Source organism: Cricetulus griseus, unplaced genomic scaffold (genome assembly GCF_003668045.3).
Source record: "Cricetulus griseus strain 17A/GY unplaced genomic scaffold, alternate assembly CriGri-PICRH-1.0 unplaced_scaffold_300, whole genome shotgun sequence".
Classification (NCBI taxonomy): domain Eukaryota; kingdom Metazoa; phylum Chordata; class Mammalia; order Rodentia; family Cricetidae; genus Cricetulus; species Cricetulus griseus.
In genome coordinates this window covers 11,181-28,004 of record NW_023277032.1, presented here as the reverse complement: position 1 = coordinate 28,004, position 16,824 = coordinate 11,181, and the positions used below count along the sequence as shown (strand labels likewise).

Below are 16,824 nucleotides of genomic sequence, written 5' to 3'. Positions count from 1 at the left end.
GACCACCATGTGATTGTTGCAATCCAAAGAAAGGTCTTCTGCAAGATCGGCAATTGTTCTTAATCTCCGAGTCTGCTCTGTAGCCCCTTTATATTATTTATTAAATTATCTTTAGCAGACATCTTTTTTCTTTTTCTTTTTCTTGTTTTTTTTTTTTTTTTTGGTTTTTTGAACAGGGATTCTCTGTGGCTATGGATGCTGTCCTGGAACTAGCTCTTGTCGACCAGGCTGGTCTCGAACTCACAGAGATCTGCCTGCCTCTCCCTCCTGAGTCCTGGGAATTTAGGTGTGCACCACCACAGCCGTGCCTTTGGAATTTTTTTCAGGCAGGTTATTACTATGTAGCCCCGGTTGGTCTGTAGCACTCTATGTAGATCAGGCTGACCTTGAAAACACAGAGAACTCCCATGTGCTGGGATTAAAGGCGTGTACCACCACTACGGAGCCAGAGCAGACAGCTTTCTTGAAGCCCTTTTTTATTTTTGTTTTTGCTGTTCAAATGATTGACAGGCCCATATGGATCAAACCCTAAGGGGCAAAGCAGCATAATTTCTTTTTTCTTTATCCAAAAGCCTCAACCGAGATAGTAATTTTAGGGTATTTTTCACAGTTTAAGACCACAACGACAAGCAAGCCTCACCCCAGGGCAAGAGAGAAGAGGTGATTGATTCAGGGAGTCAACTGGGAGTCGCAGCAGCAGCCTGAATGATCCTGCAGGGAGGACGCAGTGAAGTCGCTCTGCTTGGAGCCGGTAATACATAAAATACTGGTTTAAATGCTAATGCCAAAGTATGGCAAGAAATTCATTCTGGAAATCCAGATTGCACTCCTCTGAATGAAAGTTTCTGGCATGAAAACACAGCCACATCTGGATTTTTCCTGAGGGCAATACAGAAATTTCAGAAGTTATATGCAAGGAATATGAAGTAATGTATTCTCTAGCTTGGGAGTCCACAAGGAATACTTCAGAAATGGAGGAGAAAGATGATGGAATGATTTCAGGACCTGAAGTTCTGCATTACCAAATAAACGATGAATCTGGAGAAAGCAGCTCAACAATTTCTACAGGTTTTTTAAAAGAATGTTTGAAAAAACAATTAGAGTTCTGTTTCTCCCGAGAAAATTTATCAAAGGATCTTTACTTGACATCTCAAATGGATGGTAATCAGTTCATTCCAATATCGACAGTTGCCAACCTGGAGGAAATAAAAAAACTGACCACAGACCAAAATTTAATTCTTGAAGTGTTGAGATCTTCTCCTCTAGTACAAGTTGATGAAAAGGGGGAGAAGGTGAGACCAAGTCATAAGCGTTGTATTGTAATTCTCAGAGAAATTCCTGAAACAACACCAGTAGAGGAAGTTAAAGCTTTGTTTAAAAATGGAAAATGCCCCAAAGTGATAAGCTGTGAATTCGCACAAAACAGCACCTGGTATGTCACTTTCCAATCAGACACAGATGCACAACAGGCTTTTCAATATTTAAGGGAAGAAGTTAAAACGTTTCAGGGCAAGCCAATCATGGCAAGGATAAAAGCCACTGCTATATTTTTGGCTAAGAATGATTATCCATTAATGGATTCTAGTATGTATACTCAACCCATTCAGATGCCAACTCAATATCCCTCACCAGTCTTTATGCAGCCAGGGTATTACACTCATCAGCAGTACCCAGGGTATAGTACTGTGCCTCAGTCTTGGTTTCCAAGTCCTGCTGCACCTTACTATGTAACACTGCCAGCTCCTTTTCAAAATGGTAGTTTTGTGAATGGCTTTAGCTTACTAGGATCATATGAGACAAATGATACTGCTATTAATATTTGCTCATCATTCCAAAACAATCCTTGGCAGCCTCATTTTAGGTCATCCCGTGGTTCAGAACACTCAACAGAAGGATCTGTATCATTAGGGGATGGACAATTGAGCCGATCTAGTTCAAGTAACTTTCACTCTGAACAACATAATCCTACAGTAACAGGGAATCAAAAACAAACTTATCTTTCAAAGAATGCTCCCATTTTAGAGATGGATCAGAACAGGGACTTTGGTAGAGGCAGGAGAACTCTTTTCAGAGGTGGAAGACAAAGAGAAGCTGACAAGATTGAAAGACCCCAGCCTTCAACAACTGAAGCAAAAGTTTCAGCACCAAAGTTTGACTTAGTAGCTACAAATGTTCCTCCTTTATCTGGAAGTTCATCAAGAATGCGAGATGAACTTATGTTGGAGAATAGAATGTCTGATGTCACTAAAGATGTCAAGAAAGAAAAGGATACTGAAGAAGTGAGTGTTAGTTTCCCAGTGCATTCAGAGGATGAACAGAAAGACTTTGCTTCTGCCCAGCAACTCAGCTTAAATCCCAGTCCTTCGTGTAAAGCCGAGCTTCCTGCAGTAAGCACAACTCAGCAAGAGAAGGATCAAAGGGAGCATTCCTCACTTCGAGAGGATGTTATCAACCAGATGACTGTACCAGTTTCCTCCCCAGCTATTGCAAAGCCATCAAGGCCACATACTGCTTCAACTTGCAGTAGTTGGGTAAACACACACACAGCTGTGAGTCTACAGGAACCTCGAAAGTTAACTTACGCTGAAGTGTGTTTGAAGCCTCCTAAAGAACCAGCTTCAGTTCCTGTACAACCGCTAAGGGAAATGCCTACCAATGTGGCAATTCCTACCAGAAATAAAGAGAATGGAGTGCCCAAGAAGCCTGTTGAGAAAACACACGAGAAGCCAGAAACAAGGTCTAGGAAGTATTATTCTGGCTTTCGAGGCAATACCATTCCACGGGGAGCAGCTGTAAAAATCAGGGAACAGAGACACCAGTTTAGCCATAGGACTACACCTCAGGGAGTGTCTCAAAGTAAAGGGAAAGAGCGGTGTGTCCCGCCAGATCACCAAAGCAAAAGCAAAATGTAACAAAAATTACTCAGAAACTTGTCTCTTCCCATTAAACTTGAGCCTATATTGCACTGTTTTGAAGGGAGGAAGTAGCCAGGAAAGATGGGAAGTATGTCCTTATATATGATATATTTGGGAATTTTAAGACGAGCCAAACTTCAACTCGAAGTGATTTTCAAATGCTGGAGATTTCCAATGAGTATAAATATATATAAGTATTTATATAAGAGCATATATTAAATAAAAGTGTTCTATTATTGCTTTTGATGTTAATTTGTAGGGATTTCTGATTGGAATCAATTTTGATGGTTCAGATTTAGTTTGGGAAAGAAAACAAAAAATATTATACATCCTTCAGTATAGGAGATGAGGGAGTAGGAGAATAAAGTTTTTGAAGAACCATTTCTGTAAAAATTAGATATTAATTTTTATGTTCTATTAAAAGTTTGGCTTGAAAACAGCCATCTCTGAAGAATGACCTTGTGTTGCAGAGCAGGTCAGTAGATGAGGTGTCTGTTCTGTACAAAGTCATTGAAGCCAAATCTTTTGTCATGTTTGTAAATGATTTGAAACCTGAATGTAATACTTGAGTACATCTTTTTGTAGTTTGGAATTTAGTTTGATTTTTGAAATTACTAATACAGTATTGTAAAGTTGATGGGAAGGGCATGCAGGGGAGGGGAGGGTGAGGGAGAAGGGATTGCCATGTGAAGCAAGCTTGTTCCTAATTTTAAACTAATAAAAAAAGAAACAAAAAACTGTTGTATTGTACCGCTAGCTATGAAGCTCTGATTGTGTCTGAAGCTCTGTGTACCGATCAGTCTGATATTCAAGAAAAGGATAGAGATGATCCAAAAGAAATTGACAAATTCTGTTCCACACCTGAATACTGGATAGGTCAAATAGATTTCAGAGGTTCAAACTGCCCTGTGACTTTTTAAAATTCTCTTTAAAATGGAGACAAATTGTTTTACTGGTTTGTTAGTCTCTGTTCTTTGAGTCTTCACCACTACAACCAAAATAACACACCATTTCCTAGATTGTGATTTCTCACTACCTAGACCAACTTAATCAAATCATAGATCTAACCTAAACATTATGATGGATTATTGAAAATTTTATTCTTCTATCAAGGAAATTAGAATTTTAGCATGGATTAGAATTTTAGGATGCAGGATGGTACTGATTTGCCATTAATTTATTAGTATTGGTGTTAAAAAAAGTAAAAGTGCTTCTAGATTGGGAGTCATACACATCCTCATCCAGCTTCATAGGCCAAGGCAGGTGGATCTAAATTCTTGGCCCACCTGGTTTACATGAGATTCAGTCCATCCAGAACTACCTAGTGAGAGACCCTGTCTCAAAAAAAAAAAAAAACACGAAAGATTTCGCAATGTAACTGACTTTTAAAAATGATATAAAAGGGAAAAATGTAAGAATTAATTTGGGGAGGTATATTTTCTTTTGATAGTGTTTGTCATCTTTTCCCCTCCACACCAAGAAATTCAGTTCATGATTCACTGCCTCAAACAGCAAGTCAAGAAATTGTTGAGATAAATTGAGAGAGAAGGTTGAGGAAAATAAATGCATAATTTCTCAGTGAATAAAGTGATAGCTTTCATATATTAATTAATATATTTCATATATTGAAAGGCTAGAATTTAACACTACTATCAACCTTGGGTAGGAAGAGCCTTCCTCAGGAGACCACGAAGGCACCAGGAACCGAGATGTTTCAGCTGTGGTAGAATGGGAAATACCAAGAGTAATTGTAGACAAACAAATTCAAACAATGCTTCATAACGGAAGGCCACTGCCTTCTGGATTGTGTAGAAGATATGGTAAGGGCAGACACTGGACCAATGAATGTGATCGACCAGGGACATGCAAGGAAACCTGTTAAGGCCGAGAAACCCCGAGGGGGACATCAAGATGCCCCCACATCGAGAAAAGTCAGGTCGTTCCCAGTAGCAGTCTCTCACAGGATGAATAGCTAGTTCTTTGCCTATTGTGAAAAATGATACTGCTCTAGATGGTAGCCTGAATAGTGATGAAGAATCAAATGTGAATAGACAAAATGAGAAACGCATGTTTTTGCAAACTTCTACTAATGATAAAAGACCACAGTTGTGAGTGAAAATTAATAATAAAGTGATTTCTGGCTTAGTAGACACTGGGGCGGATGTGCCTATTATTACCAAAAAGGCTTGGCCTCAGTAATGGCCTTTTAAAGAGGCAAATGTACAATGTTTTGGAAATGGAAGTATATCTAGGGTTCAACAGAGTGTTAACTTGGTGGTCTGCATAGGACCAGAAGGACAGAAAGGGAGACTGAAAACATGCGTGACAGATATAGCTATAAATCTCTGGTTCATGATCTCTTACAGCAATGGAATACTCAGATTAATATTCCTCCAGCGTTGGATACAAATTATGTACAATCTTTAGATAGTAGAAAAGATCTGGTAAGATGCTATGGAAAACAATTACCAACCATCCATGCTGTACAGTAATTAGGTACAAATGACAGACCTTAAGAGAAGCCAAAGGCCCTGCCATTGAAATGGCTTACAGATGAACCTGTTTGGGTGGGACAATGGCCTATGACTTCTGAGAAGTTAGAGGCTTTCGAAAAGTTAGTACAGGAACATCTAGAAACTGGAAACATAGAGGAATCTAGCAGCCCTCGGAATTCTCCTATATTTGTTATCAAAAAGAAGTCAGTTAAGTGGAGTATGTTCACAGACCTGAGAGCCATAAATAAGGTAATTCAACCAATGGGCTCTCTGCAACCTGGAATGCCATTACCTTCTTGATAGGTAAAGGATGTCCTGTCATAGTAATTGATCTAAGAGACTCTTTTTAGATTCTTCTATTGAGAATTGTCTATTTAGTTCTGTACCCCATAATTTAATTGGATTGTTTGGTATTTGCAGACTAGTTTCTTGATTTCTTTGTATATTTTGGAGATCATCCCTCTGTCAATGTGGGATTGGTGAATAACTTTTCCCAATCTGTGGGCTGCCGTTTTGTCTTGCTGACAGTGTCCTTTGCCTTACCGAAGTTTCCCAGTTTCAGGAGGTCCCATTTATCAATTGTTGATCTCAGTGTCTGGGCTACTGCTGTAATGTTCAAGAAGCAGTCTCCAGTACCAAGTAATTCAAGGGTATTTCTTTGACTTCTAATAGGTTCAGTGTGGCTGGGTTTATGTTGAGGTCTTTGTTCCATTTAGACTTCATAATAATAATAATAGTAAGCCTCAAACTATGGTCTTCCTCCAAAAGAGCAAAAAAGCGATAGGTTCTAAGTCAAAGTCTACAGTGAACCTTCATGGGCCATTAACAAAGTACCCACTTATCCCATATTCACAAGGCTTTTCTGAGCATGTCCTGTTGGTTGATTGAAGCTCAGGTAATTTAAGGGCCCCCAGTCTTTCTTCTTCTGCCATCATTTATATGTTGATCTCTGGATCCTCCTCCCTAATTTCCTATTTTCCTGCCTCAGACATAAGCATTTGTGTACATGAATCGAAACACTCAATGTGAGTGTGGGAGGACTATCTAAGCCCAAAGCAAAGAATAAAACAAACAAAAAAGGATAGTGGCAAGGCACTGCGGCTATACTTTTGATCCCAGCATTCTAAAGGTAGACACAATATCTATAAATTTGAAGATAACCTGGCCTAGATAGTGAGTACCATGATAGCTAGGATCTATGTGGTGAGGTATGTGTAGTGATATTTTGTTTGTAATCTAACAAATAACACTGGACTGATGGCCAGAGAAACAAAGCCGACAGCCAATAGAGAGGCTCGCCTCTACCAATGCTCAGAACAAGGGGCCATCCCATCCTTTGATTGAATCTCCAAACCGCTCTATTACACTGCCTAGACAGCACTGAGAGATGTAAGTGTGTAAGGTGGAGAGATATCAAAAGATAGTTTTGGATGGTAATCCAAGTTGTGTTTGAAAGTAAATTAGGTACACGACTTTGAACTCACCAAGATAGAATACATAATGGAGTATTTTCTCTGAATTTGTCAAATGCAAATGAATTAGGCTTTGTTGATAAAATTATTGCCTGTATATATCAGATATAGTTAGTTATTGTACCTATTGTGGATAGTTTTTCTTTTATTAGTTATAGCCTTCACTTTTATATAAGGCAAAAATGCGATATGTAGTGATAATTTGCTTATAACCAAACAAATAAAGCTTGCCTAACGGTCATAACGCAAATTTAAACCACTAGTTAGCCACTGAAGACAGGCAGTGGTGGCCACACTTTTAATCCCAGCTCTCAGGAGACAGAGGCACAGGGATATCTGTGAGTTCAAATCCACCCTGGTCTAATGAGTTAGTTAGGTTAAAAGAGATAGAGACCTCACACCATTCATCCAAGCACTAAACAGGAATAAGAGGCAGGAGCTCAGTGCAGCCTAGGCAGTCTGAAGAGCAATGAGGTTTAGACACCCAGAGGACAAGAACACCCTTTCAGTTTGAGCATTGCTACTTGTGAGAATTCTCTCGTGGCTGGACACTTTGTTTTCCTGGTCTTCCTGAAAGCTTTATTTGTTAGATTACAAACAAATTGTCACTACAATCCTGTCTAAGTTAGAAAAGAAAACCCAATGTTTTAGTTTTCTTGTATTGCAAAAGAAATTAAGAAACAGAAATACATAATTGAAAATGTATTTGTTTACAGCAATGCAAAGTAGGAAGAGAAAGGACCTAATTTCCCTCCCTGACACCTTTGGCAGTCTTATTTAGAAAAATCCATGACACAAACCTAGAAACTCTCTGGATTTTGCTGTGAGAAGGTTTCAACAGTCCACTGGGAGGGGCTTGATTTAGTTCCATATAGCCCTCATTCTCAGAAAGGAGGGGCTGTTATAATTTAGCAGTTAACTCTGTTGCAATGTGTGGTGGCAGATGCCCTTAATGCCCGCACTCTGGAGGGAGGCAGAGGCAGAAGAATCAGAAGTAAAAGGCCATTCTTCAATATATAGAAAGTACAAATGCAGTCTGGGCTAGGTGAGACCATTTTAATCAGCCCACAATCAAAAATAGTCACTATGGCTGCAGCATAAAATGTCCAAGTCAAGGGAGAGAATAAGTATTAGGGTTTCCATTTATTTGTACCCAGAATCTAATCAATGACAGTGTAAGACACCCTAGAAAGCTCAGGCTTCCAGGTTCTTAACCCAGGACCTTGGCAACCCCAATCACCAGGCTGAGTCAAAAGCTTGATGCAAACGGCAAGAGGCTTTATTGTTGTTTAGCAAGCTAAACCCATGTTAACTCGTGTCTTTCATCCACACGCCAAGGCAGATGGCTACAAAAGACAGCTGGATGGGGCTGCATAGAGATCTTGTAAGGCAGCGTACGGGGAGTGTCTAGGGATACGCACATGCTCAGGATTGTTGTGCCTCAAGGTTTGGAGTGTTTACCATGTGTTGATTGGCCAATTGGTTGTTATGGCCCATAGGTCCTCCCAGGGTGGTTGCCATGCTCTGGGCACCATTGCTGTGTACTTGTCTGTAAGGCACACCCAGAGCCGTAAACCATAGCACCACCAGCTAAATTCTGATTGGTTCCTTGCCACGAGGCAGGCACCTTACCTCTATTGACCAAGGCAGGGTCATGGCAAGCATACATGTCTGCCATGGCATTCATGGCAGGCTGTCATGGTTGCCGAAATGGGGAGCTGATGCCTTCATTCCCCCATTTTATTTTTTGGAAATTCCAATCATGGAATTGCTGTCCTTCTCTTGTGCCCATCAGGAAGTGAGAGATATTGACACTGCCCATGTAAGGGAATTCCTTTTGACTTAGCATTTTAACCAAGGAAAATGGGTGACGTATTCATTCTCATGTTAATTCCTGCTGACTTTGGACGAAGTTAGGGACCCCAGAAGGTTGAAATGCTAGTCAAAAGTAAACAAAAGGAATTTAGGCAATGGAGATTCCATCAGGAGCTTCTGGTTGGCAGATTCTGTTGCAGAGACAGGGGGTGTCCACATCAGCTGGACTGGTTCACATCCACAGCACATCCATGGCTCGCAGTCTACTGAGAACAGAATGTAGACAGCAACTGATAATCAGATGTCTGCCAGAAGCAGAAACCTGTTTAAGACATGTTGAAAGTAGGAACAGAATTTAAAACTTATTTACTGAAGCCCACATTGCAGAAAAAGCATATATCTAGATATCTGTTCAAACAGCAGGAACATATTTATAACTTAGAGTCCTAGACATAACTACAGATTTGGGTTAGAATCATGAACACTTTTCTTCTGTCCAGAGAGCCAGGTATGGATTGGACAGAGGTGTCTTTGGCCTGATGAAAAGCCCTTTAAGTTTATACTTAGATGACAACCATAATAAACGTAAAAATCTTGAGCTTGAGCCTGAACACTAGATAGTCATTACTTTATCAGCTAACATACTGACTAGTCTATACTGGATCTGACTGTCTGATGCTGTCAAGCTGACAACCATTAATATTTCAGAGATCTGAGAGGGTATATTTTTTCTGAATCTACTAAATAGTGACAGAAGCCAGTTAGAAGCCAGTCCATATAGGTTAGCCATACCCAATTCTCTCCATTATCGCTGGAGCTAGATGTCTTAAATAACAGCAAGCTTCGCCCGGCCTATAAGGTGATAAGTTTTTTTCCTCTCTGTGGAAGAGGGACATGGAAGAGTCTAACTTTGTTTTGTGTACGCAAAGGGGGTGCAATCAATTTTCCAGTGTCCAGCAGCTTTGTCCACAGTCTTGGCCAGGTCCTGGCAGGCAACAGGTATCACATCTGAGCATCTGCTCACTGGTCCATGTGCAGGAACTGGGGTGCCTCATAATCTTCTTTGGAGACTGTGGGTCAGTGTCAGGATCTGGCAGTCTGCCTGATATTATAAACTTTGAAGATAGCATTTTAAATGCCATATTCTGCAGGTCTCTGAAGCATTAGAGGTCTGTCTGTCTGGTTTAGTTACTTGCCTTAAGCACATATTAAACATACAGGTGGCTATGTAAGGTCTTATTTCTGTAAGTAATTTTCAGTCTGACTGTAACTGGTTTTAACTTAATAAAATATTTGAAACTTAGCACAGCTGAATTTAAAACTGCATAGAGTTACCTTATATTCATTAAAAAGTAGTTACATTAACAAATTGAAGCTCTTTGCTTAAACTTAACTTCTTTCTGAGACAGGGTTTTTCTGTGACTTTGGAGCCTGTCCTGGAATTAGCTCTGACAACCAGGTTGGCCTTGAACTCATAAAGATCCACCCACTTCTGGCTCCGAGTGGTGGGATTAAAGGCATGTGCCACCAACGCCTTAAACTTAAAGGTGTGTTCCACCAATGCCCTAAACTTAAAGGGGTGTACCACCAATGCCCTAAACTTAAATTCTAAAAATATAAACTGTAACATCTTGCAGTAGATTAGCGTCTTTTATAAAACAAGATTTTTACATTGTCAGGCTTTTCTTAAAAAATGATGCAAAATTGGAGCACTTTAAGCACAAACGTTAATAAAAAAGATTTTTAAAAAACATAAACATTTAAAAAACTGGTTTTAAAAAGAATTTAAATTCCCTTAATGTGTTTCTGTAATATATAGAAGTATTAACATTTTAAATCTTAAATGAAAAACTTGTTTTTAAGATGATACTTTTAATTTCGTCATCTTTAGACAAGATGGCCGTTTAAGTATCCTTTTGTTAACTTCAGCAAAATGGCTACCAGTCACCCATGTGACCAGTTTGCCAAGGGGCTGGCTACAAAATGGCGGTAACCTGCACCATGTTTTAGACACATGCTTGTAACAAAACTTAGGTTATGCCGGGCAACAGAACATTTTAAAACAAGTGTACATTATTTAGTTGAGAAATAAACAGGACTTTTTAAAGAGAATTAACTTAATAGGGTTAAAATCTTAAATTATATTACCAATTTTTAAAATTTACTGTTTGTGTACATGAGAAACCGTAAAAAGCAGTTTACATTGTTCTCTGATTTGTAACAACCTTTTCTCTAAACTTTGACAATTTTCCTCTGACCTTCTAAGACTTGCTTTAACCCTCTATAACTTTCTATATACCTTTAATTTATTCCTCTGATTTTCTTAGACATTCTTAGACAAATTTCTCTTTCCCTTTCTCTGTTTATTCTTTTAGTCTCCTACATTTTCTCTCATTTCTTAGTCAACATAAAAGTGCTTATCGAAATCCTTAAGGGTTTTTTTTTTTTAATTAAGTTTAAGGCCGTTTTTTTTGTTTTGTTTCATTTTGTTTTGCTTTGTTTTGTTTTAGAAAATTCAGATCAGGCCAGATGGTTTACCTGCCTGAGCTCCATGTGCTCAGGGAAGAGATTGGAGGGGGTGCTGCTGCTGGTAATCCCAGACCCTCAGCCAATGCAGGGGTGGGAAGAAGATCCCCCGGTTTCCCTGCATACCATGTGTGTGGAGCACAGAGAAGGCCAGGCAGCTAGGCAGATGGTGTCCATGCAGCCATGTGCTCTGAGCAGGGAAAATCCCTCCACAAGCCAGGACCCACAGCAGGATAGCAGTTGTGGCAGAGACAGCCCCACTTTGCATGCCTCACAGACCAGCAGGTGAAAATAGAAAACCAGACTCACCTACATCACCCAGGCTCACCCATGACACATGGCAGAGGAACTCCAGTTCACGCCCCATGCTCAGGGCAACAAAAGACCTGTAACAGAACTGACACACCACCAAAAAGCAGGCGGGGAGGGCATGGACTGCAACATATCAAGATAACATAGATAACAAACCTGCACAACTGTCCAGTCACCAAGCCTCTTCTAACCCTCCAGGCTTTACAGAAATCATACAGAAACAAAGACTGGAAATGAAAGTTACCTAGCGTGGTCCACGTTACTCAATGAAACGGGGTGTCATAACTTTAACTGACTAACTATGGTCCTTAACGCCTGTTAGGTGGTCAAAAGTCAGACTGAAGGGGGTTGGTTACCATCAGTCCCATGATCAAAGTCACAAAGAAGACAAAAACAGAAACCCAAGACACACAGACAAAAACTATCAGATGTCTGTGTCCACCTAGACAGACAAAACCACTATAGAAATACAGACGGCCGGGAGGGTGTATAACTTCCCCAATCCAGAAGAACTACAGTACCCTCACTGGCTCCCAGACAGAAATCTCCCAAGCATCAATGACATTCCCACAGACTTCCTGGAATGTCTTCCAGGGTGACAGTTGCTGATCTCCTAGCATGTCTGCTGATCACACTGTCTCCTTCTAAGACCAGAGCTCTCATCTCTTCCCAAGACAGGAGCGACTGCAAAGCACAGAACCAGATTTCATCCGGCACAAAACACAGTTACAGACAATACAGGGTATCCGCTTACCTCCAAGATCAACTCCACTCAGGTTAGGGGTGGTGTCAAATCCCAGATGAGCCCCCAAGTGTAAGACACCACCCTAGGATAGCTCAGGCTTTCAGGATCTTAGCCCAGGACCTTGGCCACCCCAATCACCAGGCTGAGTTGAAAGCTTAATGCAAACTGCATGAGGCTTTATTGTTATTTAACATGCTAACCCCATGTTAGAAACCATCTTTCATCCACCCACCATGTCGGAATGCTACAAAAGACAGCTCAACGAGGCTGCATAGAGATCTAATAGGGCAGCATAAGGGGAGTGTCTAGAGGTACGCACAGGCTCAGGATTGGTGTGCCTCCAGGCTAGGAGGGTGTACCCTGTGTTGATTGGCCAATTGGTTGTTATGGCCCATAGGACCTCGCAGGGTGGTTGCTATGCTCTGCGCGTCATTGCTGTGCACTTGTCTGTAAAGCACACCCAGAGCTGTAAACCATAGCACCACCAGCTAACTTCTGATTGGTTCCTTGCCACAAGACAGGCACCTAACCTCTAGTGACCAAGGCAAGGTCATCCCAAGCATGTGCTACTGTCTAGGCTGCCAAAATGGGGAGCTGGTCCCTTCCACACTTAAAAGGATATAAGGTGAATGACAGTGGCCTAGCCTCAAACTTCTCTTAGTTTGTCTGAAAGCTAAAATCACTGTATCTGGGGCTGGAAAAATGGCTTAGTAGACAAGAGCACTTACCAGAGCAACCCACAACCACTGGAATCTCAGTCCCAGGCCTTTCACTGTGGGAAGTTTTTCTAAGCCTCCTTATTTTATTTCTTTGTTAATTTTTTTCAAGTTCTTCAGCAGGAGTGTCTTCCTCTCTTGGTGGGAATGGGACCAAAGTTCCTTTCTGGTAAATGCAAACAGTTCCACTACTCTAATATCTGTCCTAAGACAATATCTATCAATTTGAAGATAACCTGGCCTACATAGTGAGTACCATGTTAGCTAGGGGCTATGTGGTGAGGTATGTGTAGTGATATTTTGTTTGTAATCTAACAAATAACACTTGACTGATGGCAGAGAAACAAAGCTGCCATTCACTATAGAAGCTCACCTCTACCAATGCTCTGACCAAAGAGGCGATCTGGTCTTTTGAGATGGTATCTCCAAACCACTCTACTACTCACTAGACAGCACTGAGTGATGTAAAGTGTGCAAGGTTGAGAGATATCAAAAGATAGTTTGGGATGGTAATCCAAGTTTTCATTGAAAGTACATTAGGCACACAACTTTGAACTCACCAAGATAACATACTTAATGGAGTATTTTCTCTGAATTTGTCAAATGCAAATGGATTAGACAATGTTGATGTAATTATTGCCTGTATTTATCAGATATAGTTAGTTCTTGTACTTATTGTAGATAGTTTTTCTTTTATTAGTTATAGCCTTCGTTTTTATATAAGGCAAAGAGGGGAATTATAGTGATATTGTGCTTATAACCTAACAAATAAAGCTTGCTAAGGATCAGAATGCAGAGTTAAACCATTATTTAGCCACACACCTAAGACACTAACTAGTTAGCCAGTGAAGACAGGCAGTGGTGGTCACAGCTTTAATCCCAGAACTCAGGAGGCAAAGGCAGATGGATCTCTGTGAGTTAAAGGCCACCCGGGTCTACATGAGTTAATTAGGTTAAAATAGAAAGAGAGCTCGCACCTTTAATCCCAGCACTAAAGAGCAATATAAGGCAAGATCTCAGTGCAGTCTAGGCAGTCTGAGGAGCAGTGAGTTTGGGAGACACAGTGGAAAAGATCGCCTGTTCAGTCTGAGCATTGGTACTGGTGAGAATTCTCTAGTGGCTGGATGCTTTGTTTTGCTGGTCTTCAGGCAAGCTTTATTTGTTGGATTATAAAGAAAAGGTCACTACAATCCTGTCTCAGTCAGAAAAGAAAATCCAATGTTTTAGTTTTCTTGTATTCCAAAAGAAATTAGGAAACAGAAATACATCATTGAAAATGTATTTGTTTACAGCTATGCAAAGTAGGAAGAGAAAGGACATAATTTCTCTCCCTGCCAACTGTGGCAGTCTTCTTTAGGGATAATCATGACACAAAAGCTAGAAGCTCTCTGGTTTGCTGTGAGACAATATCAACAGTCCACTGGGAGTGTGATCTCAAGACAAGCAGAAGCAGAAAGGGAAGGTTTATCAGGACTTGGACTCCCATGCTTCTAGAATGATTTAAATATGAAAAAGTAATGCTATTAATACTGAATACACTGAATGCAAAATGCTGACTTTTTCATACAGGGTCAGATTCCGAGTTTAAAATACTGTCATTAAGAGGCTACTTCTTAAAAGAGATTTGTAACTAAACTTACAAGCATTTTTTCTCTGGAAATTTTAATTGAAATCTCGACCTGTGAATCACAGTCCTTGGTACAGGGCACTGTGACTGCTTCAGGGTTGGGGCATAACATTAGTCTGCACTATTGAACCTAATGTGTTCATCTTTATGCTCAGTACAGTTTATGAAATGAAAGCCATGCACCACAAGGCTAATGAATTACTTTTCAAATAAGTATTGGAAGTAAAACTGTTTTCCAAACAGTATATTCTTGTAACTAGTGTCTGTGTATATGAATTTGCTTATTTCTTATATTGTTTAGAACCTATTTCATTAAACATGAGATTTAGATACTACAGTCTCTTTTGTTTCTCAAAGGTCTTGACCAAAATACTATAATGATTGGAGTATCAGGAAATTCATGCAATAACTAAAGAAGTAGTAGTTTTAAATTTTTAACATTTTAAAAGTCGCTAAATCCTTATGACTGTTTTATGCATCAAGGTATGTATATCAGCTATGCTTCTGGTCCCCTAAGAACAGGGAATCGGATCCCCCAATGGAGTCATCAGATAAGGATGTGAATCACCATGTTTTCTGCGAGCAAGTCTGAGAGGTTAGCAAGTACTCTTAACCATTGATCCATCTCTCCAGCTCCTCTTCATTTTTGAGACAGGATATGGAGCTAGTCTAAGGTGGTCTGTAACTGTCTAGCCCTGCTTGCCTCAAACTTGGTGCAGTCTCCTGCCTCAACAAACCATGTGCCAGGGTTACAAATCTGTGCTATCATGCCCTGTTTAGTAGTATTTTTGTTAAGCTTGCGTTCCCCATTATCAGTGGGAGTGCTAATGTAGGGGAAGCTGTAGCCACGCCTATTTAGGGGCTGGCTACAGGTGTGCCTGACCACTCTTTTGAGGGCTTGGTCAGGGTGATGTAGAGTGAGACTTTCAGGGGACTGTGTTTTCTCTTTCAGTTTCACTTTTGTACTTGCAGTACAGACTACTGCCACGCTAGCTGGCTAGGTTGCTCTGTAAGTAAGGCTTTTCACTATTAAATACCCTTATATTTCTACCTGACTCTTTATTGGTAATTTCCCACTATATCTGGTTGTCAGGAGCAGGATATGGAAACCTACACCCCATTTGGGACAGGCTGTGGGTCCCACCAGACCTGTGACCTTGGAGGGGAAAAGTCCCTCTCTTCACAGGTGTCCCAGGCTCCCAGCCAACCCGTTGCGGTTGAGCTGTTCCCAGCTTGGAGACTGACACCGATCTCCTATGGTTTTACCACCATGTGCTCGGGACCAGCTGGGACTGCTGCCTACCTGCACCACCAGGCCTCCAGCCCTTGAACCATGTTGGAGTAGGTCTTGTCTTTCAGGAGGCTTCCTGCAGTGGCCTTAAAGCTGCACCTCATTCAGTGGTTGCAGCATCAAGGCTGTATACTCTCTAAGATAAGCACAGCCACTTTTGTGACCTCTCTCCTCAGCTGCCACCCACCAATGCCAAGCTGACCACCTGTGCCATCCGCTGGACAAACATAGTTACTGCATCTGGAGTAGAAATCAGGTAAAATTATGGCGGAATATATATCATTTGCTAAAATTGGTAATATTTTTGCTTATTACATGAATTCAATGTTTGAGGACGATGCTAATTTGCCAATTACTGGCCTATATGCCATAACGGGCGTTAGCTTGCTGGTACAAATAATATTACTAGCCAGAACACTCAGAAATAGAGATAAGGATAAGCTCACCACATACTTACCGTAAATAACAGCTTTACGCACTGAGGTTTTGGAGAGTAGATTAGGTCAGACCACAATTGTGCAGCAAGTGGAACAGCAATTGGATGATAAGCTTGGCTCTGTGTCCATCACACTAAAGAAAGAGCCGTCAGTTATCCAAGATGAGATGCAGCGTATTTATGCCATGTCTGAGGCCTTAGAGGCTAGGCTGTCAGAAGACCATGATGAGCTAAAGAATATCTGTAGCCAGCTAGACACTCAGATAGGCAATGTTACCCAGAAATTAGATGCAAAGGTCCAAGATACCCAGGATAGGGTTGAAGAATTGGACAATGCAATTCAATCAATTATTGAAGCATCCAAGGTAGCAGATCACAAATTTGAGTCTAGATTTGAATGTCTGGAAGATTATTTACAGTACAGGACTGACAGATTACAAAGGTCCATACGGTCCACTGCTGAGGACTCAAAAT

General features: G+C 40.7%; 1 protein-coding gene across 1 annotated transcript; it reads left to right on the top strand.

Moving 5' to 3' along the window:
* Positions 1–914: 914 nt before the first annotated feature.
* LOC113839080 (la-related protein 4-like) lies at positions 915–2,912 on the top strand. Its single transcript, XM_035453822.1, has one exon. It carries the CDS (start codon positions 930–932, stop codon positions 2,910–2,912), a length of 1,983 nt encoding a protein of 660 aa, XP_035309713.1. The 5' UTR covers positions 915–929.
* Positions 2,913–16,824: the final 13,912 nt, after the last annotated feature.